Source organism: Onychostoma macrolepis, chromosome 14 (assembly GCF_012432095.1).
Source record: "Onychostoma macrolepis isolate SWU-2019 chromosome 14, ASM1243209v1, whole genome shotgun sequence".
NCBI classification, from domain to species: Eukaryota; Metazoa; Chordata; class Actinopteri; order Cypriniformes; family Cyprinidae; genus Onychostoma; species Onychostoma macrolepis.
The window spans coordinates 18,972,985-18,996,163 of NC_081168.1; the positions used below are offsets into that span (position 1 = coordinate 18,972,985).

At 37.6% G+C, this 23,179-nt stretch overlaps 3 protein-coding genes across 4 annotated transcripts; 2 read left to right on the plus strand and 1 right to left on the minus strand.

Moving 5' to 3' along the window:
* Nucleotides 1-11: 11 nt before the first annotated feature.
* LOC131553638 (cytochrome c oxidase assembly protein COX18, mitochondrial) lies at nt 12-5,215 on the plus strand. 2 transcript variants are annotated; one of them, XM_058798444.1, is made up of 7 exons: nt 12-190; nt 835-1,157; nt 2,740-2,840; nt 3,222-3,388; nt 3,516-3,631; nt 4,197-4,304; nt 4,856-5,215. In XM_058798444.1, the coding sequence occupies exons 2-7, from the start codon at nt 846-848 to the stop codon at nt 5,021-5,023; spliced, it is 972 nt and encodes a 323-aa protein (XP_058654427.1). In that variant the 5' UTR covers nt 12-190; nt 835-845; the 3' UTR covers nt 5,024-5,215. The 2 variants fall into 2 exon arrangements, with proteins under 2 accessions (XP_058654427.1, XP_058654426.1); XM_058798443.1 differs by having other exon boundaries at nt 13-190; nt 835-1,262; nt 4,856-5,214.
* A 1,174-nt stretch (nt 5,216-6,389) lies between these two features.
* igfbp7 (insulin-like growth factor binding protein 7) lies at nt 6,390-12,756 on the plus strand. Its single transcript, XM_058797969.1, has 5 exons — nt 6,390-6,859; nt 8,554-8,663; nt 9,935-10,042; nt 10,296-10,422; nt 11,714-12,756. Exons 1-5 carry the CDS (start codon nt 6,445-6,447, stop codon nt 11,731-11,733), a joined length of 780 nt encoding a protein of 259 aa, XP_058653952.1. The 5' UTR covers nt 6,390-6,444; the 3' UTR covers nt 11,734-12,756.
* A 94-nt stretch (nt 12,757-12,850) lies between these two features.
* polr2b (RNA polymerase II subunit B) lies at nt 12,851-23,111 on the minus strand. Its single transcript, XM_058797968.1, has 25 exons — nt 22,989-23,111; nt 22,573-22,645; nt 22,211-22,361; nt 22,003-22,115; nt 21,039-21,258; nt 20,742-20,900; nt 20,458-20,622; nt 20,170-20,366; nt 19,805-19,924; nt 19,504-19,690; nt 19,223-19,366; nt 18,991-19,130; nt 18,694-18,805; nt 18,452-18,606; nt 18,176-18,374; nt 17,841-18,009; nt 17,195-17,291; nt 16,994-17,088; nt 16,429-16,679; nt 16,230-16,319; nt 15,477-15,584; nt 14,225-14,338; nt 13,662-13,822; nt 13,379-13,574; nt 12,851-13,106 (listed from the first exon to the last, which is right to left on the minus strand). Exons 1-25 carry the CDS (start codon nt 23,005-23,007, stop codon nt 13,017-13,019), a joined length of 3,525 nt encoding a protein of 1,174 aa, XP_058653951.1. The 5' UTR covers nt 23,008-23,111; the 3' UTR covers nt 12,851-13,016.
* Nucleotides 23,112-23,179: the final 68 nt, after the last annotated feature.

Sequence of the window (23,179 nt, forward strand, 5' to 3'; positions counted from 1 at the left end):
TCAGTGACGCAAATGTTTTGCGACATACATGACGTCATATTCAAGCGACTTGTCATGCCTCGCTCATTTTGACATTCCGAACGAAAAGGATACTTATACTGGGAAAAAATAAAATGTTTCAATACATATTCAGCGCGCAAATTATGTGATAAACAGCTTGCTTATCTTAAGTTTGGAACCGCAAACGAAGGTAAGGATTTTGTTACGTTTCTTCCAGTTCACTTTACTGTAACAGTCTGACCGGGTTAGAGGTGTTAACTCTGACTGATTTTTTTATTTTATTATTTATTACTATTGATTAGTGTTCGCATTTTAAATTGATCATTTCGAACAGAGTTTTGTGTTTCATTATAATGCGAATAGTTTGTTTTAGTAAAATATTATTTTAAAGAGATTTGCAAGATCTCTTTATCATATCCAGAACATAAAATATGAAATGTATCGTACATGGCATTTAATTTGTGTGTCAAGAGCAAAAGAGAGGTAAAGTGTATGAAACATAGCAGGTTATGATGTATGTCATCCAATAAAAATAATATAGGACACAAAAAAGTAATCTTTAATCATAAACAACCAATGAGCAATAAATACTTGTATGTTAATATCATTATGCCATGGTGTGCATATGCCATACTTACAAAAATTGCTTTAGTTCTAGACGTGCAAAAACAAAAGCAGGATGTTTTCTGAGAAAAAAAAACAGGATGTGTGGTTTAGAATAGCTGGATCACTAATGTCTGCAAAACTGGAAAAAAGGATTTTGCTTTTGTGTGCAGGCATTGCTGAGACACTTCCTTCATCCTTCACTATTGTTGTTTTTTTTTTTCTTCAAAGGTTCACCCATAATGATGTGGATGAAGTTTACCAGGTCGATGACCTTTGTGACTCTACGGATATGTCGCTATGGAAGCCTAGCAAAACTGAGGCCTCACATCAGAAGCGTATCTCAGGGCTCCTCCTATCTGGACTCCAGGACTCACAGCATCCAGCCTCTCTGCTGCAGGTCGCCCCTTTTAGCTGGCCATGCCTCCATCACACTGACTGTGGGGCTTCAGCCTAGAAGAACTGTAACCACAGACCGACCGAGCTGGTATGAGAGTGTTGCAGACTCTACCCCCGTATACCTCACGGAGCAGCTCCTCGTGTCCGCTCAACAGGTGACAGGACTGCCGTGGTGGGCCAACATCGTGTGCACGACACTGGCCCTGCGTACAGCCATCACTCTCCCCCTGGGAATCTATCAGTCCATTATCATTGCAAAGGTCTTGCTAAAAACTATAATTATTGTACATATAAGAATATTTGGTTGTGTAAAATCATGTTAGCTTTGGTGTTGTTGTTGTTGTTGTTTTTTGTAGCTATATACAACCATTCAAAAGTTTGAGGTCAGTAAGATTTTTCAATGTTTTTGAAAGAAGTCTCTTTTGCTCACAAAGGCAGCATTTATTTAATCAGAAATACAGTGAATCAGTAATATTGTTAAATATAATTACAATTTTAAAAAAGTTTTCTAGCTGAATATATGTTAAAATTTTAATTTATTCCTATGATGGCGAAGCAAAATTTTTAGCAGCCGTTACTCCAGTCTTCAGTGTCACATGATCCTTCTGAAATCATTCTAATATCTTTATTTGCTGCTCAAGAAACATTTCTTATTATTATCAATGTTGGTATTTTTGTGAATACATTTTTTCAAGGTTCTTTAATTAATAAAAAGTTCAAAAGAACAGAATTTATTTGAAATAGAAATATTTAAAGATTACAAGTTTTTACTGACATTTTAATCAATTTAATCCATCCTCGCTGAATTAAAGTATTAATTTACTGCCCACAAACTTATGAACGGTTGTCGAAGTTGTGATGATTGTATCACTATACTTTTCGCTTATTTCTGCTCATTCACAGGCCAATTTTTGTCTTTTCTTAAAAAGGATATATTCTGTTTAGAATATCATTATTTCCCTGTTTGTTTTCATTTTTCATTTCCCATTATTCCTACAATTGGCATCTCTTCAGTGTTATTTGAGTAATGGCACATCAAAGTCAGGTTTCAAAAGTACAAGAAAATTTTTGTCACAATTTATCCCTTTCAATAAAGTTGCAACATGAGAGTGTTGGTTTCTGACTAGGTTTAATGTGAATCGTTGAGTAAACAGCCCTTTCTCATGTGAATTTATTTGTTTGTTTATCTGCACATAGAACAGTATGTAAGGCACATCTTGGAGGTCAGCAGATATCACAGAGTAAACACTGGAGATCACGTGCCTTATTAAGAGTTTCTTTCTCACCCACTGTCTCCCAGCTGTGGTATGTTGCTCTTGCCAAGAAGGAGGATTGAAACAGAAAAAGAATGTGCCTCCCCTCCTTTTTTCTTCCCCTACTGATGTCCCACAGTGTGAGAACATTAGCTGTAGTGTGTCAGACCATCTCTCTAAACTGATGTTTTGATATCTAAACGCAAGCAGAGATGCTAAATCAGTTGCCCTCTTAATATATGAAATGCAAATGCACATGAAAATATGCATGTGGCCGTCCATATCTGAAGAATTTAGTAATTTGTTAAACTGAGTCAATACACTGGTCTGTCCAGGCCGTATTTAGGTTTTGAGTCCCAGTGGCAGTGGCCAGTGAATTAATGCTTTCATAGGCCTTTCCAACAGACTTTGAATCTGTTGGAAAGACTTAAAAAAGACTTCTGGTTGGAAAAGAGTAACCCTTGTGCCCTTTTGCCCCAGCTAGGTTGAAGCTCTGCAGAAGGAGATAGCTGTGTTGGCCCGCCAGTTACGCTTTGAGATCTCTATAAAAGCCAAAGAGAAGGGCTGGTCAGAGAAAACGTGCAGGTAGGAAATAATTATTCTAATGCCATCTGCTGTGTCTTGGGTTAAAGTCTTGAAAAGCCCATACTAACGGTCTCAGAAAATGAGGAATCCAATTTAATCAAGTAATCAAGATTTTTAATTAAAACAAAAATTTGTTTATCATTGGGGTAAGAACATTTTAAATATTAGTAAATATATATTTTTAAATATTAAATATGTTGCAAAACTTAAACTATTTTTAAACTTAAAATAATTAAATATTAAACGTATATGCAATATTAAAAACAGTTCTAATATCTAATGCAATTGTGCTTTTCTAGTAATTATTTTCATATGTTTAGATATTTTTATTGAACAAGACTTAGTTAGCCACTTAATTATTACTATTATTTGCTTCCACAGGTTCCATTTCAAGAAGAATCTGAAACGAATCGTGTCTGAGCTTTATGTTCGAGATAACTGCCACCCATTCAAGGGCAGTTTACTGATCTGGGTCCAGCTGCCCATGTGGGTTTGTCTGTCTCTGTCCTTGCGTAATCTCAGCCTGGGAATGGGACATGTTCCCCTTGGTGAGTCGCATCCATCGGTCAATTGTTCCACATGTTCTGTTGTTGTTTGACTTTAGCAATGCGTCCCTATAATCACCTGTAGGGAGCTTTTAATATACTAACGTATATATTTCTGTACATTCATCAGCATCAGAAGCAGGTTTGCCAACAGGTGGCGCTCTGTGGTTCCCTGACCTCACTCTCCCAGACTCTACCTGGATCATGCCAGTTTCTCTTGGCTTCATCAACTTGCTCATCACAGAGGTGAGGTGGTTCTCCATGTTAATGTCATTTAAAATCAATCTAACATGCACTTTTTATTGTCAAAAAATGAATATACAGTGGAGTTCAGATATCTGAGACCACTAAAATTATATTTAAATTTTTAATTAAGCATACCAATTTAGGTCAATTTTATAATAATTTCATAATTTATTGTATTTATTTATTTGTTAGTTTTTGTTTATTTTTGTTAATTGCTGAATAACCATATAATTATAAAATCCATAATAATATAATATCAATCACATTTACATGTATATTTGGCAGACACTTTATCTAAAGCAACTTCCATTGCATTCAAGGTGAACATTTCATCAGTTCTTACATTCCTTGGGAACTGAACCCATGACCTTAGCATTGCTAGTGTCTACTGTTTGAGCAACATTATTAATATAATATCAAATGATTTGTCTAATGCTAATCTATTATAATGTTATGTTTATTTTTATTTTAAAATTGGGGTAAAAATATTACTTGTCCTTGATAGGTTTTATGATATTCTATTATTCACCAATGAATGTTTTTCTTATTTATTTATTTTTTCCAGATATTCGCCCTCAGACAGCTAGAGCCTTCAAAGTTCCAAAAATATGTGACTAACTTCATCAGAGGAATATCTCTGGTGATGATTCCTATAGCTGCCACAGTCCCGTCAGTAAGTGTCCCGGCCCTCAGCAACTCCATTCAAACGTTATCTGCTGTGTCTGTGTACAGTACCTTTACGTTAAGCGAGGGTCTGGACAGGTTTCAACTTGTATGGCAAGAATAAATATCACTCACGTTTTCAAAAGTGTTGTTTTTTCAAAAGAAAAGACAGCAGTGCTACATGATGTATTTTGTCCCTGCACAGATATGCCCCTTATTGTCCAGAGCTCTGAGGTTTTTGATCTTGCGGCAAAAGGGGGCACGTGGAGGGTTGTGTTTTTGAAGCCCACCTGAGAATAGTTACAAAGGGCTGAGACGTTGTACAACTTTGCTGTGATATCTTCAGTAGATGTATAAATCGATGTCTTGTGCTTATCTAGCCGTTATAGACGTATTTGTGTTGTGTCTCCAGTCCTTCTTACGTAGGAGCAGTAGATGGGAAGTTTTTCAAGTTGAGAATGCTTTACAAAAACAGCTCTCTGAATTCAAAAAGTCAAATAGAAATTCGAAATTTAAATGACTTCTGATGATTTTTATTCTTTCTTTTTCCTTAATTCGCAGTCCATGTCTCTGTACTGGCTCAGCTCCAGTTGTGTTGGCCTGGCACATAACTTGCTCCTGAAATCCCCTCGCTTCCGGGCCGTCTGTCGGATCCCTCCAACACGTTCAGACTCTGAAACACCATACAAGGACATTGCAGCTGCATTTGTAGCCAAATACATCAAATAGATGGATGTGGATGTCGTACATTGGAGCATCAGCCACTGAAAATGTGAACTGAACTTGTAGATACCTGTGTATGTTGTGGTGGATTCATCCATCAGATATGATTATAAAAAACAGACTCTAATGAGTTGTACAATTTTAAGATGATGTTAAAATAAAAGTTATTTGTGAAAAAAGGAATAGGTCTCCATTTTTTGCTAAGGCCAGCATCACTTGCTCACACTGTGGGTTACGATTTTGGCCTATCAGAAACAAATGACAATTTTTTAAAAGAAAAAAAGTGTAAGGGTTGTAGTTCTGTAACGTACAGTATACACTACTGTTCAAAAGTTTTGGGCTGGTAAGATGTTTTTGAAATCAGTCTCTTATGCTTAGTAAGGCTGCATTTATTTAATCAAAAATACAGTGAAATCTAATATTTAGAAAAATTATTGCAATTTAAAATAATAGCTTCCTAATAAAATTTCCTTTAGATGTAATTCATTCATGTAATGCAAAGCTGAATTTTCAGCATCATTACTCCACTCTTCAGTGTCACATGTTCCTTCAGAAATCATTCTAATATGCTGATTTGGTGCTCAAAAAACATTTAACGATATTATTATCAAAGTTGAAAACGGTTGTACTGCTTAATGTTGTTGTGGAAATCATAATACACTTTTTTGAGGTTTCTTTAATAAATGGAAAGTTCAAAAGAACAGCATTTATTTGAAAACTAAAATGTAAAAGAAAAAGGAAAAAAGGCTTTACTGTCACTTTTGCGCAATTAATGCATCTGCATACTGAATAAAAGTATAAAAAATATATAAAATCTGTAAATGCCAAACTTTTGAATGGTTGTGTACATATGCTCAAAAGAAATTGCATTTATACAAACAAATGATTCTCTTCATGTTTGTACATCTAATATTCTACTCTAACATCATAAGAGAAAATACAAAATAAATATTTTCCATTGTATTTGAACCACTTTTGAAGCCAAAAGAGTAAAGTTGTTTAATTTTGAAAACAGTATGTTGTCTGTTTAATATGGCACGCACTTCTTATTCAGTATAAATGTGTCTGCCCTTATAAATTATGAAAGGGGATCATCAAATTTGGGGATCATCAAATTTGGAAATCCTTGGCATAAAAAAAGTTTAGGAATCCCTGTCGCATGAGATTTAAAGAGACCTGGGCTCTTTTGAATTGGGACACCCTTGCAACCATTCGGAATACCCTTGTATCCATCAGTGAACACGGTATTCCGTGGTATCATAAATAATACCAGTAACAACAGAACTATGCCAAGAAAGGTGGATATGTTTACTTGTGCTGTTGTAGCCTAAGTTTTATGGTCCTGCTGGGCGGGGTCTAGTACCTCCATCCCAAAGCAGAAAGAAACAGCAGACTCTCAACCAAACTGAGACCCTTCACACCTCACCATGATCTGCGTTCTGCTATTAACACTGCTCGCTGTGGTGTCAGCGGACCGGCTGCCCCGCAGCTGCGGCACCTGCGACCCGAGTAAGTGCGCTCTGCTGCCGGCCGAGGGCTGCTCCTCCGGGACGCTGCTGGATGCGTGCGGCTGCTGCGAGCTCTGCGCGTCGGGGGCTGGAGAGCCGTGCGGGGGACGCGGAGCCTCAGCTAAGCGCTGCGCGTCCGGACTCGAGTGCGTCAAGAGCGACAAAGACAAGAAGAGTAAATCAGGGGTCTGCGTCTGCAAGAGCAACTATCCTGTGTGCGGCACTGACGGCGTGAACTACAACAGCGGCTGTGAGCTGAAGGCAGCAAGTGTGAGAGCAGTGAAGGACAAAAAACCCGAGATTAAGATTCGGAACAAGGGCAAATGCGCTCAAGGTGAGATGCCTCAACACAATAAGAACCTCTCTGTAATTTAGCAGTCAACACTTTAATAACTTTCATTAATAAGTAAAATGTTTAGATTAAATAATGCTGATTAATAGTGCATGTGGGCTACAATAGCCTGTCATGAACGTTTGATTTATATATATATATATATATATATATATATATATATAGTTTTGTTTTTGTATAGGCATATAGACAGGCAAAATAACTTGAAAATAAAATTGCCTAGGAAAAAATGTAAAAATAAATTGTGACAACATGCCCCAATAGCTGTCATACTAAGGGATAAATTTGTCACAATGGAGCCTGCCACTAGGAATTCAAGGCATTATGGATTTGCATAATGCAATGGAATTCATACATTTTTGAGTGTGATTTAAGTGTCCAAAAGCGTTTTGAGGCCAGTGTATTAATATTGTAAGTACAATATGTTGATTCATCTTTGACCAATTAAAAGCTTAGGCCTAATTAGATTTTTGTACCTAAAGGGCTCCTAACCAGGAGCAAAACATCATGTGCCTGCAGTTTTAATATTCATAATGGTTCACTGACTATTTATGTTGCAAGAACATTTAGGCCTAGTGTTTTAAAGTATTCCTAACCACCCACAGCTATTTAAAGGTCAGTTTTTTTTATTTCATCCAGTGTAGAATTTGACCGTGAGGATCACATGCAGAGTGTATGTGCAAAGGAATGAAACGCTGGCTTTTATCCACAGCTGCGTCAACAACTACTTTTCTACTTTAGATTATTTTTTGCTTTGTTAATGCCCTACATGATCCAATCAATCACATGATTCAGCTGTCATGTGCTTGTGTTCGAGTTTCTTTTCTCCCAGGAGCGCTTGACCCGTCCTGTACTTTGTCCCTGGGACAAATGAACTGTACACACAGATACATTGACAGTGTGTTAAGGCAACAACGGAACAGGCCAGAGGCCATTGTTTTCATACAGGGTGGTAACGTTCCACTATCCCTGAACAGACATGTCTGAAATTCCAGCCTCTCGGGTGGATTTTCAATTCTGAATAGGGAGATCAGGCCTGATCAAATAGCAATGTCTCGTTTAGCAAAACACACAGGCATACTGTTGTTTTAAAGCAAAGTCAGACCGCTTGAATCAGTGAACCTGCCTATAATTCATTATAACAGCATTCTGGCATGGGATTAAAAGAGCCAAAGGATTCTGTATATGGAAAAGCCCCTCCAGCAGGGTTTTCTCTGACCTCTGCCTTCTCCTAATCAACCCAACAAGCTGACAGTATGACAACTCAGAAGGAGTGCACAGTGATTTGCTTTACCTTGTTTGAAATACTCCTCAACTACAAGGTATCAGTTCGCAGGTTGTAAAAACATATTTTCTTACCTTCATCTTTGCTAAAATAACCTGCATGTGGGCTTCAACAATAGGGATGAATTCAGGTAAACTGGGACACTTTTTGCCACTGAGATGACTATAGAGAAATGTCCCAATTAACCTGAATAAACATCTACATATCTGAGTTGTGTATCAGACTTGGAGAATTTGCAATTTGCAATTAATTTTGACGGTATATCCCAGAATTCCTTACTCAACCAGGCACGAGGGAAAGCCATATGCTGATAACTTCAGCTTGGCGTGCTCATAATATGCAACTAGAATGCAACTTCTAAATCATTTTGTTTCTTTTGTGTCCTCTGCAGCACCAGTTATTGTAACAGCTCCAGGAGAGGTCTGGAACGTGACTGGCTCGCAGGTCTTCCTGAGCTGTGAAGCCACCGGGATACCAACACCCGTGCTCACCTGGAGAAAAGTAAAAGAACAGATTATTTAAAAAAAAAAAACATTTTTAAATCAGTTAATCTATGGATATTGCTTTTGCACGTAGGTAACGTCTGAGCTGATACGTTTTCACGTATCAGATTCTATAGCACAAACACAAAACATATGGAAAAGAGGAAGGATGTGTTTGTGCGTACAGTACGGCTCCAGCTATGTCAAAGGATGTCCACTTCTATGAATAACACAGCACAGAAACAATAGCACCACAAACAAGGGAGGGATCAGAGGCAGGAAGCACTTTATCAAGCTTGTCATCAGCTATCACATTTTTCGAAACTTAGAACTAAAGGAGACAGGCTTTCTCCTTAAAGATAGGATCAAAGAATTCCATGGCACTGGGCATCGCTTTGTACTGACTTTAGAGAAGGTCACTAATATAAAAAGCCACAGCGGATGACCGGATACAAAAATGACTAATGGTGATTTCCCATGACAAAAAAAAAAAAAAGCTCTTTCAGGAAATCTGAAACCCTGGGAAATATTGGTCTTTAAAAATATGTTTGTGCTCTAACTCAGTTTTGTGCTCTTATGCAGTTTCTGTTGATCAGGTTAGTCATGCTTCATAAATGGTGGAAACTAGATTATGTCCTGGATGCAGAATTTCACCCTTGCCTCAGTTTGAGGGGCCCTGCGGGATATTTTTATTACAGAGATGCAGACCCAGAGTCACTCAATAACTACTTTTAGCGTCACTTGAGATCAGAGGAGATTAAAGTTTAAGGGAAAAAATTAAAGACTGGAAGACAGGTTTGAGAAACAGTGAGGGGAATATTTTGAAAAGTCAGAGAAATGTCCATTTCTTTTACTTAAGTTAAAGGGATAGTTCACCCAAAAATGAAAATTTGATGTTTCTCTGCTTACCCCCAGGGCATCCAAGATGTAGATGACTTTGTTTTTTCAAACTCAAAGGACTTCAGATGGCTGTTTATCAAACTGCATACAAAAATGCAATACATTATTTATAGTTTAAGATCTATTGTGTCTGGTTCCACATGTGGATATAGTTTAGAGAAACACTCAACAACAACGACAAAAAATCTTTGCTAATATGTGTGAATGAAACAGTTCTTCCTGTAGAGTCTGGTGAAACTTAATCATACATAACCAAAATCACCACAGAACAAACAAGCTGTAGTGTGCTGCAATATCATGTGCTTAGTAATTTCTATATTGAAATTTGTTTTGAATTAACCCATAGAGTGCTAAAATGAAATATCTTTATGGCTGTTGTGATTCTCATAGGTATCTAACAGCAAAGTCAAGACTCTTCCACTCCCTGGAGACAAAGACAACCTGGCCGTCCAGACCCGCGGAGGCCCGGAAAAGCACGAGGTTACTGGCTGGGTGCTAGTAAGTGTGTTTTAACTAAATATAAACTCTTTCGTTTGTTTATCTTTTTGTGCATAACTACTACAAGCTTTCTGCTACAAGATACGAGTGTTATTTATTGCGCAACGCAAAACCGTTACAGCATTTTTTTGTTGCCAGCGTTGCTCTAAAAGCACTCTTGGCACATCTCAGGTTATATTTGTTTAGAGTTAACTCTATCAAAACATTGAGAACAGATTGGGTGAAAACTACAGCTGATGGCCATCTGTTGCAGATATCTCCACTTACCAAGGATGAGGACGGCTCCTACGAGTGTCACGCCAGCAACATCCAGGGTGAAGCATCGGCCGTGGGCACCATTCACGTGGTGGATTCCATCAATGACATTCCTCCCAAGAAGGGTGAGTGAGTGCAGTTGAACGGTGGTTGACTGATGTCCAATAAATCAGTCCATTCGCACCTGCTTCATGCTTCGGGATACATAAAAGACCTGCATTAGTAGAAACTTATATGTGCAGCACATGTTGTATAGAACTTGTCCCATCATGCCAAGCTGTTTTCTTGGCCAACATCACCTGCCAGTTCCCTGTGAGCAAGATGGTTGACAAGAGTTTCCACTGTTGCATTTTGACAGCCCATAAAACAACTTCGTGAGGAACATACCCTGGTTTCAATCAATCAAACTTTTGCTTCATTTAGGCATGCTCTAAAATTCCAGATTGAATGCTAGCTAATCATGATTTACTCACCATTGTTGTTTCAATGGTGAAATGAAGAAATGAAGAATTTAATTGAAATGAAGTTAAATGAAGAAATGAAATTAAATATAAACATTCTATGAAAAATGAAAATTTTAAATATAAGCAAAAACTAGAAATGTTTCCTTGGGAACAAGGTGAAGTTGTAATAAGAAACTAGGACTGAAAAAAGCTTTAAAAATGTCAGTTCTTTTAGGGACAGAAAAGGCTAAATACAAGTAATAAAATAATTAAAAGTGTTTCTTTGGGGACTGACTGAAATAAAATAAGTTTAAGTAATGAAATGGCTAAAACTAAAAGAAAAAGAAAATGCCAGTTTTTTAGGAACTGAAAAAGCTAAACAGAAATATATTTTAAAAATAAAAATGATAAAAGCACAAACATTTCTCAAATTAAAATGAAAACTGAAAAATATTTTTAAAAAATATAGCTAATCCTAAATATTAATAAATACTATATTATAAAACTAATACTTAATGAACACTGTTTAAAGGGATAGTTTACCCAAAAATAAACATTCTGTTATCATTTACTCACCCTTAAGTTGTTCCAAACATGTATCTTTCAACAGAAATCTCTTTCATCAAACTATGGCAGTGAATGGCTACCGTTAACTGTTTGGTTACCAACATTATTCAAAATATCTTCTTTTGTGCTCAACAACTTGATTGTGAGTAAATGATGACAGAATATACATTATTGGGTAAACTGTCCCTTTAAACCTCAATCTGCTCCTCACACATAAGATTTGGAATACAGCAAACAAATTATACGAACTGCTTTTAGTGTGATCTTGAAGCAGAATTTTGGCAAGTTAAATATGTTATGCCAAATACTTACCTCTATTTGGCTGTGTAACACAGTATTCCCTTTTTTCAGCCAACTAGAAAACTGTAAGACTTCATTGCCATTGGTGCCTCTTGTCTGTTTGCAGGGAAGGATGATGAGCTGTAAGATGATGTGGCCTATGACTGAGATGTTGAAACACTACGCCTGTGCACTGATGACAAGAATCTAGCGCAAACACTGCTCACGCACTCCGCATGAACCCCAAACAGCAGCTCGCACATGGACACTTTATTCTATAGAAGTTGTTCAGAGACACTCACAAAAACCCAGACCCCAACATTTCTCCATTCCTACACTTTACCTCACTCTATAATGTGTCTGCCAGCTGAAAAAACTTTGATACTGTAAAGCGCCAACCAAGACAACCATCACCTTGATTTTTTAAAAGATGCACGCACTCGGACCCGAGAACACAAACATTTAGGCACGCACACTTCTTACGGCACATCATATCATTCACATGCATGTGAAGGCACTCAAATATCTCATCTCCACTTATCATATGCATGTTTTTCTTCTCCTTGTTATTTTGCAAGATGGTTTTGATAATACAAATTGTACTCATTCCTTTAGTTTTCTTTTGGTTGATGTCTATGGTGCTGAAAAACAATTATTTTAAGCGTCAACTATTTGTGCACAATCTCTAAGACTTTTAGATGCTGCTCCTCCAAGGTTCAGTTAAAACTTTAAGACTACTTCATCAAAATCAGGGTTTCTCAAATGTTTTAGTATTATGAACCAAAAATCAAATTTAATTGAGAAACATGGGCCATGAGTAAATGTTACATTATATCCAACTAGATTTTATTTATAAATATTTTTAAAAAATCTTATTTTTTTTTATCCAAATTAAATAGCAAAAAAAAAAAAAAAAAAGTGTATTGACGTGAAAGCAAGCCAACAAAAATACTTTTTTTTTTTTAAATTAACGCCATGACGAGTCACACCTACAGTAGTTCAGAGGAGGTTTAGTTTAATTTTCTGGGTGTTAAGAATTAACATTTTCCGTTGGTTCCCATATTACAGTAGAATTAAGTGTTGTCCTCTAAAAGTCTGAGCATCTAATGCATCTGTTTATATGTTTTGATATTTGTATAACACTAATGAATAAAGATGTACTTGAAGAAGCATGCATTGTGTTGTCTTGTGCAGAAAAACAATCACAACATTTTTTCTTTTTTTTTAAAAAAAAGAAACTTTATTTTAATTCTACAGCCAAAACATCTGTTCCAGAACAATAACACATGAAAAACAACAAAAACTGTAAAAGTTCACAAGCCCAGCAGTTCCCGCAGGAAGTGCTGTTGGGATCCATTCAAAATCATTTTCCCTATGATTTTTTCCATTATTCTGTATATACGGTTTTCCATCATTCATCTGCGTGCTGTTTAGCTGGTCATCATCCGTGGGGCAATGCTCATAGACATCAGCTCTTGGAATAAAAGCTTACAGGCATACGGCATCCTCACCAAAGAGATCTGAAAGAGCAGAGCCGAGGATGGAAAGAGTCATGAAAAATAATCCAAAACAAGTTCTATAATATGCTCACTAGACCCTTTAAGGTAAATGGGTCATTGCTTGCTCCTTGTGGGAACTGAACCAACAACCATCCCCTATTGCATCCATGCACTGGATGAATCGATCATTATAAGATCAATAACATGCATTTAGAAAACTGAGTGTGTGAAATTTCATGTCACGCTGTCTTTAATGGCCAACTGATTCAGTCAGGATATCCGTGCTTGCTCACCTGTGTCTTGTTGCGGCAGCCCCTGCACTCATAAGTGTGCGTGCGCGTGTTTGCGATGGCCATGAGGCCACATAGATTGCAGACGTGGACCTGGTACGGGTCAGAGGCCTCAAAAAGCCTCTCTTTTAAGAACTGTGCGGCACCGTGAGCGATCTGACAGTCACGTTCCATCTCTCCAAAACGCAATCCACCATCACTGAAGGGAGGGAGGGGGATAAATATCGGATATGTGGTTTTTGTATAATATGCATGAAAAACTGCAAGTACAATAGTGCTGTCTCACCGTGATCTACCCTCCATGGGCTGTCTGTTGAGGATCTGGACCGGACCACGGGCTCTGGAGTGGATCTTATCATCCACCATGTGCTTCAGACGCTGGTAGTATGTGGGTCCGATAAAGATCTGAGAGGTGAGCTTACGGCCGGTGAAGCCATTATACAGAACCTGCAAAAAACACTATCATTAGAAACATCTTTCAACATTCTTAAATGCATTCTTAAAGGGACAGTTTGCATTTACTCATCCTCACGTCGTGGCCAATGGAAATGTAAATTTGGCAAAACCTCCCATATATTGCAAAAACTATTTTACATATGCATAAAGTGGTTTTCCAGGCAATTTGAAAAAGGAATATTTCACAAAATTTTGCGCAAATCTAATGGAAACGCAGCTAGTGGGAACCAAAGCTCTTTGGTTACCAACATTCTTCAAAATAATATCTTCTTTTATGTTCCACAGAAAGATACAGGTTTGGAACAACTTCATGCTTAAATTATAAAAATTTTCATTTTTGGCTAGACTATCACTTTAATAGTGCTGCCACATTGACAGGAAGAAGCTCTTCACCTCATTGCCTCTCAGATGGTAACCGTATTCTGACAGCAGGTTGGAGACTTTTTGTACGTTCACAGCATCATTGAATGGTGTGGCATCACCAATCTCCCCTTTGTTAGCAGACACCTGAACAGAAGAGGAAATAAAAAGAAGAATTCAGAACTGCTGTACATTTAATACACAATAGGGGCTCATGAGCTAAATCAGTATAATTACTAACTGACTGCTCATATTACAATGTGTACAGAGTTCCCACACCTTGGTTAACTTCAAATTCAAGGACCTTTCAAGGACTTTCCAGGTCCAATACCCTCAAATTCAAGGACTTAATGTGGGGACACATTTCAAGTGAGAGCAAAGGTTACATCGCGTCACCTTGTAAGATACATTGTTACAGTTTTCATGTGTCAAACACAACTATGCAAAAAAGATTTTTTTTTTTTTTTTTGCATTTATTTTTGGCCATATGACAGAAATCTGATATTTGTCGTATTTCTGTTTTGCATAAAATTGAATAATATTTGGTACATACTATACTGTATTCTAAAATGATGTGATATTAACTTTTGCATGGATTTTATTGAAAAGAGCTTAGGGGCTCATATAACCAGAAGTTTTAAGAAATATGAATATGCTTTTAAGTTTTTCTTGCCTCGTGACTTTACATTATCTTAACAAGCAAAGCAATTCAACATTACATTCTTTGGATCTCTGGCAAGCCATTCTTTGTAATCTTCTTTGGTGAGCCAAATATCTTGAAACTTGCATTTTCCAGTCATCACGTTTCAACGGTGTCAGCCTATTTTTGCAATGTTTCACGGTGTGTCTGTGAAACGTTGAGGTACCATCTTAGTAGTTTTGTGTGCGTGTGAACGTCATGGCAACGAACAACACAAAGTACCTCACGTGGGAAACACTTAATGTAACGCATAAATGTGCAACTTAAATCAAGCAAGCTAGTATGCATAAAGTGTTGACGAAATAACACATTAGCGCACAAAATAACACATAATTCCAATAATATGGAATTTTCAAGGACCTGTATCCATGTTTGTTTATTTTCAAAAACTTTCCAGAGTCCCTGGAAGCAGAATCCTTCAATTGTATAAAATATCCTTCCTCACAAAGTACCAAACATGCCAACATCACTTCGCTGGAGAATCTTTGTGGCACACGTTCCCAGAATAAACATCTGTTGCTAATGTAGACAATGAGTTGAAAGACAAGCATGACATGTAGGATTAGGAGCAGAGAACCAAAGTACCTTCCCCTGCAGGCACTCGATCAAATGGCCGACTGTCATTCTGGAGGGGATGGCGTGAGGGTTGATGATGATATCTGGAGTGATTCCTTCACATGTGAACGGCATGTCCTAATGAGAGAAATTCACAGCTCAGGTCAGACACACACTTATCTGCGTTTGAGTTTTTGGGTGACTGTTTACCAGTCCTTCAGCTGTGAGTCTCTCTGCTATCAGGAACTGCTTAAGAGCCACATCCTGTATACAGACCTTCAACTACAGGCTAGTCTAAACAAACCTTAAAAATGAACACTATGACACAGCCTCCATTACACACTTCCGGTCAGAAGTTTGAGGTCAGTAAAGTTTTGTTTTTCCTATCAAATTAATACTTCTATTTAACAAAGATGTATTACACTGATTAAAAGGTGACAGTAAAGAAATTTGTCACAAAATATATATTTTTAAATAAACGCTGTTCTTTTGAACTCTATCAAAGTCCTGAAAAATAATTCTGTTTCTGCAAAAATATTAATTAGCACAACCATTTGCTGATAAGAAATGTTTTTAAGCCATCACAGAAATAAATGACATTTTAAAATGTATTAAAATAGAAAACAGACATTTTAAATTGTTTAAATTGTACTATTTTATTTCACAATACTACTACTATCTCTACTATTTTTTCCTAAATAAATGCAGCCTTGCTGAGCATAAGAGACTTTTCAAAAATATAAAATAATTTTACCGGCCTCCAAAACTTTTGTACACACTTACCTCTTGTCTATACTGGATACCGCAGGTACCCTTCTGACCGTGACGACTAGCAAACTTATCTCCAATTTGTGGTATACGAACTGAACGGACCTGCATGAAGTTTGCAAAATGCAAAATTTACATTTATGCATTTGGCACATTTAAGTGTTTATAGATAAACATTTTTTTAAATAAACCTTAGAGTCAAATCAATACATACCCTAATTTTGCAGAACTTGTAGCCCTCCTGGTTTAGTGTGACCATGACTTGGTCAACAATTCCAGTTTCGCTGGTGCGCAGGAATGTGCTGCAATCTCTCTTAGTGTAGCGACGGTTGGTGCTATCCAGCTCATCGTCATTCTCGGGAAGCGTTACGGTTTTACCAATGATAACATCCTCGCCAGACACACGTACACCAGGAGCAATCAAACCATCATCATCCAACTTATCATAGATGGCATGTCGCATGCCTTTAGAGAATAAAGAAACCGCAATAATGGACCTTATGCAGAAAGCCTCTGAAACACCATGTTCTAGCCAAACGAGATGTGATAAAGCATCAAGCAATGCATCACATCTCCATGTTTACCTTAAGGTTTACTGCGAATCTCAACAACACCACACAACAATATTCAAATTAAAAACGCATTGGACCACACAAGTAGACAAATATAGAACAAATATTTCTGACTATTTTTTTTGCTCCATGCAATAGTAAGGACAGAATAATTATATAATGCTGCTTTGTGGCTGTTTAGGATGGAAAGAAACACTAGAATTGCACCTTGACAGGTCTCTCTGGTGGGCTTCTCAAAGATCTCTTCCTGGTCAAAGCCTTTCTTAGATTCCTGTTCCTTGTATGAGCGGTAGAACACAGACCTGAAATCATAGACATTTTAATCAAAACAGGAACTTTGTGAAAAGGGACAGTTTTAAGTAATGTTTCACATTACAATGTCACCAGCTAAAACTTAGAATCCAATACCTGAAGAATCCACGATCCACAGCTGAACGGTTCATGATGACAGAATCTTCCTGGTTGTATCCAGTATATGATGCAATAGCCACAATGGAATTGATACCTTTTAGGAAAATAGATTACAGTTTTAAAATTAAAATGTCTCATCATTTACACACTAATGTTTGAGTTCAGTGAGATTTTGTTTGATCAAAAACACAGTAAACAGTAACATTATGAAATACTACCATTTAAAATAAGCGTTTTCAATTTTATAATATATTAAAGTAATTTATTTCTGTGATGGCAAAGTTGAAATTTCAACAGCATGTCATACTAGTCTTCAGAAATCATTCTAATATGACGATTTAATGCTCAAGAAACATTTCTTATTATCATCAGTGTTGAAAACAGTTGTGCTTAATATTGTGGAAACTGTGACACTTTCAGTATGTTTTGATGAATAGAAAAAAAGAACAGTATTTATTTGAAATGTAAATCTTTTGTAACATTTTAAATGTCTTTACTGCCACTTTTGATCAATTTAATGAGTCCTTCTTGAATAATTAATTTCTTTAAAAAATAAATAAAAAATCTCTCACTGAGCCCAAACCTTTGAACAGTAGTGCAGAAACAGACGCAGTACTACTGTTCAATGTAAGGAATAGATTACCTGCTGGCAGCTCTCTAAAGCGCAGGTACTCCATGGAACGAGTCGTGACTAGGGGTTTCTGGGGGTAGTAGAGCACATGCGCCAGGGTATCCATACGCACATGGAAGTTGGTGATGTAAACTCCCATGGCTTGTTTACCCATAGCAGACTGGTACGTGTTTCTGGGAGACTGTAGACAGGAGAGTGCATAATTTAAGACACTATATTATAAAAGTTCTTCAGTTACAAATGGTTATACTAGAGAACTGTCAAACAAAATATATTTGGGTTTGCAGATGTTAAAATACTCTAAAATGTTAAAAATCCACAATAGCATACAAGACATATGTAGGTACCTGGTTGTGATCAGGGAAGGGAATGATAGATGCACAGACGCCCAAAATCATGGACGGGTGGATCTCACAATGTGTGTAGGTGGAGCAATAAGCCACTCCCTTCTCCTGAAGGTCATCTGGGGTCATGGCCAACATCACAGTCTCCTCCTCTAGTGTGTCAATATATTCAACCACACCACTGGCTACTAGGTCCTGCCAACTACACAAGAGACAGATGCTCTGTTATTGAGGAACAGGCAGATTCTGAAACCTGATATTTTTCACAAAGGTATGTACCTGTAGTTGTTGTACTCTCTTTCTTTGAGCTGGTCAATATGCCGTCTCTTCAGAAGAAGTTTCTGTTTTTCTACAATAAGCAGCGGACGGCAGATCCTGCCAGCGTCTGTGTAGATCCTGATCTCCCTCTCACGAATATCTCTGATCATTGACACCTGGACCACGATGAAAACAAGATCACAGTTAGGTGCTGTACACTGAATAAAACATTAAACTGGAGTGGCGCACAAGTGATGTCACACCTCAGACACAATGATGTCCATCTGTCTCCTCAGTTTCCGCAGTGTGTTCATCAGCTGCTCTGGATCTTTATGAATACCCACCCAGCAACCATTCACAAAAATCTTAGTTGCACTGAAAGAAGCAGCACCATTATTTTGCATTATTCAATATGTAATAAATAATTGACTATGATTCTATAAACAAAGAAAGTCAATTAAAAACTAGGAGCATCATTGTGAAATCAAAATGTTTAGCTTCTGAAGCTTGTCGATTTCAGCGGTGCGCTGCTGCCCCCTATAGAACAGGATGACACTCACTCTGCAATGGCAGCAGGTGAGATTTCCTCCAGGTTCTCCATGCTCCACTCTTCCAAGAACTCCAGGATGGGGGACGGCTGAGATCCCACAGAAATGTAGGCCATGAGCGCTAGATTCTTCACCAAACCTACAGCATGGCCCTGCAACAGAATTTCACTCCATCTTAATCACTTCATTGAAAACTCAGGTTAAGTTTGAAGGTCACATACATACTAGTGTTACAGTATCCTACCTCTGGGGTCTCAGCAGGGCACACCATACCCCACAGTGTGTTATGAAGCTGCCTGGGTTTGGCCAGCTTGCCATCTCGTCCTATAGGCGAGTTTACACGGCGCAGGTGGGAAAGAGTGGAAGCGAAGGTCAACCTGTTCAACACCTTTGTATATAAAAAAAAGTCAACGAGGAAACAAATGAGCAACATGAAATTCTATTAACAGTGAGTGAACTGTTAGTAAAGAGGATACAGCAATGGAAGAAACATTTGTAAACAAAAGAAAGCATATCTGAGCTCACCTGCGATACTCCAGCTCTGGCCTGATGTGCTTTCTTTACATCCCCCCAGTTTCCCGTGGCCAGAGAGTACTTGAGTCCGTCAGAAATGATGCGAGTCTTAATGGCCAGCTCGAGATTAAAGTCTTTCCCCCTGTCAATAAACTTCTGTGCGTAGATCCTGATCTCCTTCAGCAAATTCTTGAACATTCTGGAAAAAACAGAGACACAGATTTCAATTCTGGATGTCATTTCCATCTTGAACTATACACAAGCATTATTTAATTAATGCATCTTGAATGTTTAATGAATGTTTGATTTTTACCCTCTGAAGAGGAATGCAAGCAGGGGTCCAGCAAGATCAAGCCTCTTGTTGCCATAATGATCTCTGTCATCCAGTTCTCGTCTGCCCAGAGCGGCCAATAATAGTCTGTGAACCATGTAACTAAACCGAGAAGACACACAGTATTTAATTATATTACACGATTTTAGAATTATTTCTGAAGGAATACATGACAGAGTAATGGCTGGTGAAATTTCAGCTGTGTCATCAGATGAATAAACTACATTTTAAAATAGATTAAAACAGTTAAATTGTAAAAACTTAATTGTAATAACATTTAGCAATATTCCAAATTTTTTTAATCAAAAAGCTACAGCCAACAGGATAAGTTCATAACGTTATTTTACCCAAGAAAATATGCTTTCTTGGTCTCGCAGAAATCTGATACACCAACATGTGGCAGCACCTCCTTCTGCAAAACCTCTTTAGCATATTTGATTCTTCTCTCTTTGGTTACACCAGGTTTGGCCCCTCTGGAGCCAATGAAGTTCAGAGCCACATTCTGTTCTTGAATCACAAAGGCCTCATCCAAAGATGGCTTCACCTGTGGGAAAAAAGCAGAGAATGCTGTTATCAATCTGGAGCTGAATCACACATGAAATGGTGCTTAATGGTGCTTTTGAAATGGGACGTACCATTTCCATCATCTCAGGATCATCAAAGTCATAGATGATGTGTTCCAGAATGTCTCTATCAGACACAAATCCCAAAGCACGGAATACAATGATGATGGGTACTTCCTGCCGGATATACGGCAAAGTGGACACAATCCTCTGGCCGATGGCACTTTTCTTTACTCCCTGGATGCAGTAGAAATATTTGCATAAGATTGTTTTCCAAACAACTAATGAATCCAAAAACCAATCAACTTGTCTCAATCTGCAAGCAGAATACTTGCTTACAGTCTACAGATACTGACCTGTCCTCCACGGGCCATCATGCTGACCCAGATGGTGCTGGTGGGTCTGGAGGAGTTCTCCAGACATGACCTGCACTCTCCTGTGTAAGCATACTTGGAGTCTTTCTTGGCAAACACATACACTGTGTTAGTGGCCATCTTCTCTTGAGCAATCAGGACCTGGAGAAATAACAGAACACATTACATTTCATCTAAATCAGACTTTTGAAACAAAATTCAATTGATGTCATACAATTTCACTAAAAAATAATTCTACAATGTCTTTAATATTGTATTATGAAGAAAAAAAAAACTGACCTTCTCTGAACCATTGATGATGAAGTAGCCTCCAGGGTCCAGTGGGCACTCATTCAACTCACAAAGATCACGATCTGTCAGGCCGCTCAGGAGACAGTACGTGGAACGGAGCATGATGGGAATTTTGCCGATGAAGGTTTTCTGATGCTGTGTCTGCTGTTGCTCTTCCCCATCTTTTATGATGGTCTTTGTGATATCCACATACAGAGGGGCAGAATACCTGCAAGTCACAGCACGCATTCAGATACAACATGTGATAAAAGCTCTGCCTGCATCTGTCAAATATGTAGGACAAATATGAGGTTCACACAAAATCATGCAATTTAATTATCTTTAACCTTTCATGCAAATGTCTAAGGTCTGTAAATTATCAACATGATCAAAACTTTGCTGAAAAGTCGGTCATCTGTTTGATAGTTTATAGTTTTTTAGTAAGTAAAAGGCCTTTTAGAACAATTCTAAAAACTGTGAAATCTACTGTACATGGATTTTTAGAATAACTTTTATATCGTTAGTAACATTTCAAGATGAAGACATACTAGACTAAAACAACTTAGGTTTACTTGATTATTCATACATCATTTTTATCCTGGATCTTGTGTTCTGCAGCGAGACGCTCCTCAACTAAGCACTTAAATATTAAGTGCAAGTAAACAACTTAAGACGTTGCAACAAATTATTAGGAGATATAGTGTGACAAATGATAATTATATGCATTTTATGTAGGTTGTCTGTTATACTGTCAGAATTGCATCTTATACTTCTGTATATTTTCGCTCAGTTTGGGCCTCTAAATAAAATTGATTGTTTTTTTTGTCCTCTTCAAATATGAGTTCTGTACTCTCCTATATCATACTATATGAGCCATAAAAGCTTAATGTAAATACAATAATCAAAAACAAATATGCTAACTTTTTAAAAATTCTCTTTTTCTTAATATTTTGTCTAAAGGTTCAAAACTCACGTGAGATTTCGGAGTCTGGCTTCGTTTGGCATCATAGGTGATGGAGCGCCATCTCTTTCCCAGTGAGTGGGTTTGGACAGGTAGATTTGCTCAAACTTCAGGAGGTACCGAGGCTGCAGAAAAAAAAAATCAAATGAGAAACAGTCAATATATTTTAGAAAGGACCATAAGCACATATGGTAAAAGGGCATTGATTCCTGCCACTCACCGGTTCCTCCACCTCTCCAGATGTGTGCTGGGCCTCAGCCTGCAAGTCAATGGGTGGAGCATCCTCCACAATCCTCTGCACAGACATCTGGATGAACTCATCGAATGAGTCCAGCTGCTGTCGCACCAAACCTTTTTCATCAAAGTATGAGCTGGAAAGAGAGGTGAGACAAGAAACAAGCAAAGTTATGTCAATAAAGTATGTGTGTGTATATAAGTATGTATGTATAAACACACACACAAACACACACACACACACACACACACACACACGTATATAATTGCTGTAATTAAAATTACACAAACTCCAGCACAAATACAATGACAATTTATTTAATTTATTGCTATTTATTGATCGATTACCTGATAACAATCCAACAGGCCTCCTGCCACAGATCAGGGGTGATTTCATCATCATCTTCATCATACTGGATATCTACAATAATTACGAAACTTGAAGTTATTTACTCGTACAAAGAGTTGTAGGGCAAATAGTGTAACGGCACTGTAGCTGACAATTCATGCTTACTATCAAATTAATTACTTTAGACTTCTCTCTATCAATTTTAAAACGGAAGACACATTAAATACTTGCATTAGATATAAACTCTAAACTTATTATAATAAAAGTTGGTTGGTAACTCTATTTGCGACAAAGCTAGCTTTAGCCTGTTAGCCATTTCTGTTGTGTTAACGCTTGAAACTACGGTATCTAACTACACATTTCACTGCAATAAAACAAAGAAAAACAGATAACGCTTATATTCCCTCTCACATACCTTCGTCTTGATCGTACATGATATTTGCTGGTGAATAACTTTACTTCTGATTAAATTAAAAAGGGGTCATCTGCGCGCCTCACTCCGCGACGCTTTATGTCTATGAACATCACAAACGGCTACACAATTATACGTCACTTCCGAAGCAAGTGATATTATTATATTTATTCACGTGTGTTTTTCGCATTTAT

Excerpts from the sequence above, each read along its gene's own strand:
- polr2b (XM_058797968.1), bottom strand. Across the intron at positions 18,375-18,451 it reads AGAGAGTACAACAACTACAG|TTGGCAGGACCTAGTAGCCA; the intron begins GTACATACCTTT and ends TCTCTTGTGTAG. Across the intron at positions 14,339-15,476 it reads TCGAGTGCCTGCAGGGGAAG|GTGTCTGCTAACAAAGGGGA; the intron begins GTACTTTGGTTC and ends TCTTCTGTTCAG.
- LOC131553638 (XM_058798443.1), top strand. The coding sequence starts at position 846 with ATGATGTGGATGAAGTTTACCAGGTCGATGACCTTTGTGACTCTACGG. Across the intron at positions 3,632-4,196 it reads TCAACTTGCTCATCACAGAG|ATATTCGCCCTCAGACAGCT; the intron begins GTGAGGTGGTTC and ends TATTTTTTCCAG. Across the intron at positions 4,305-4,855 it reads TAGCTGCCACAGTCCCGTCA|TCCATGTCTCTGTACTGGCT; the intron begins GTAAGTGTCCCG and ends CTTAATTCGCAG.
- igfbp7 (XM_058797969.1), top strand. The coding sequence starts at position 6,445 with ATGATCTGCGTTCTGCTATTAACACTGCTCGCTGTGGTGTCAGCGGAC. Across the intron at positions 6,860-8,553 it reads CAAGGGCAAATGCGCTCAAG|CACCAGTTATTGTAACAGCT; the intron begins GTGAGATGCCTC and ends TGTCCTCTGCAG. Across the intron at positions 8,664-9,934 it reads CCGTGCTCACCTGGAGAAAA|GTATCTAACAGCAAAGTCAA; the intron begins GTAAAAGAACAG and ends TGATTCTCATAG.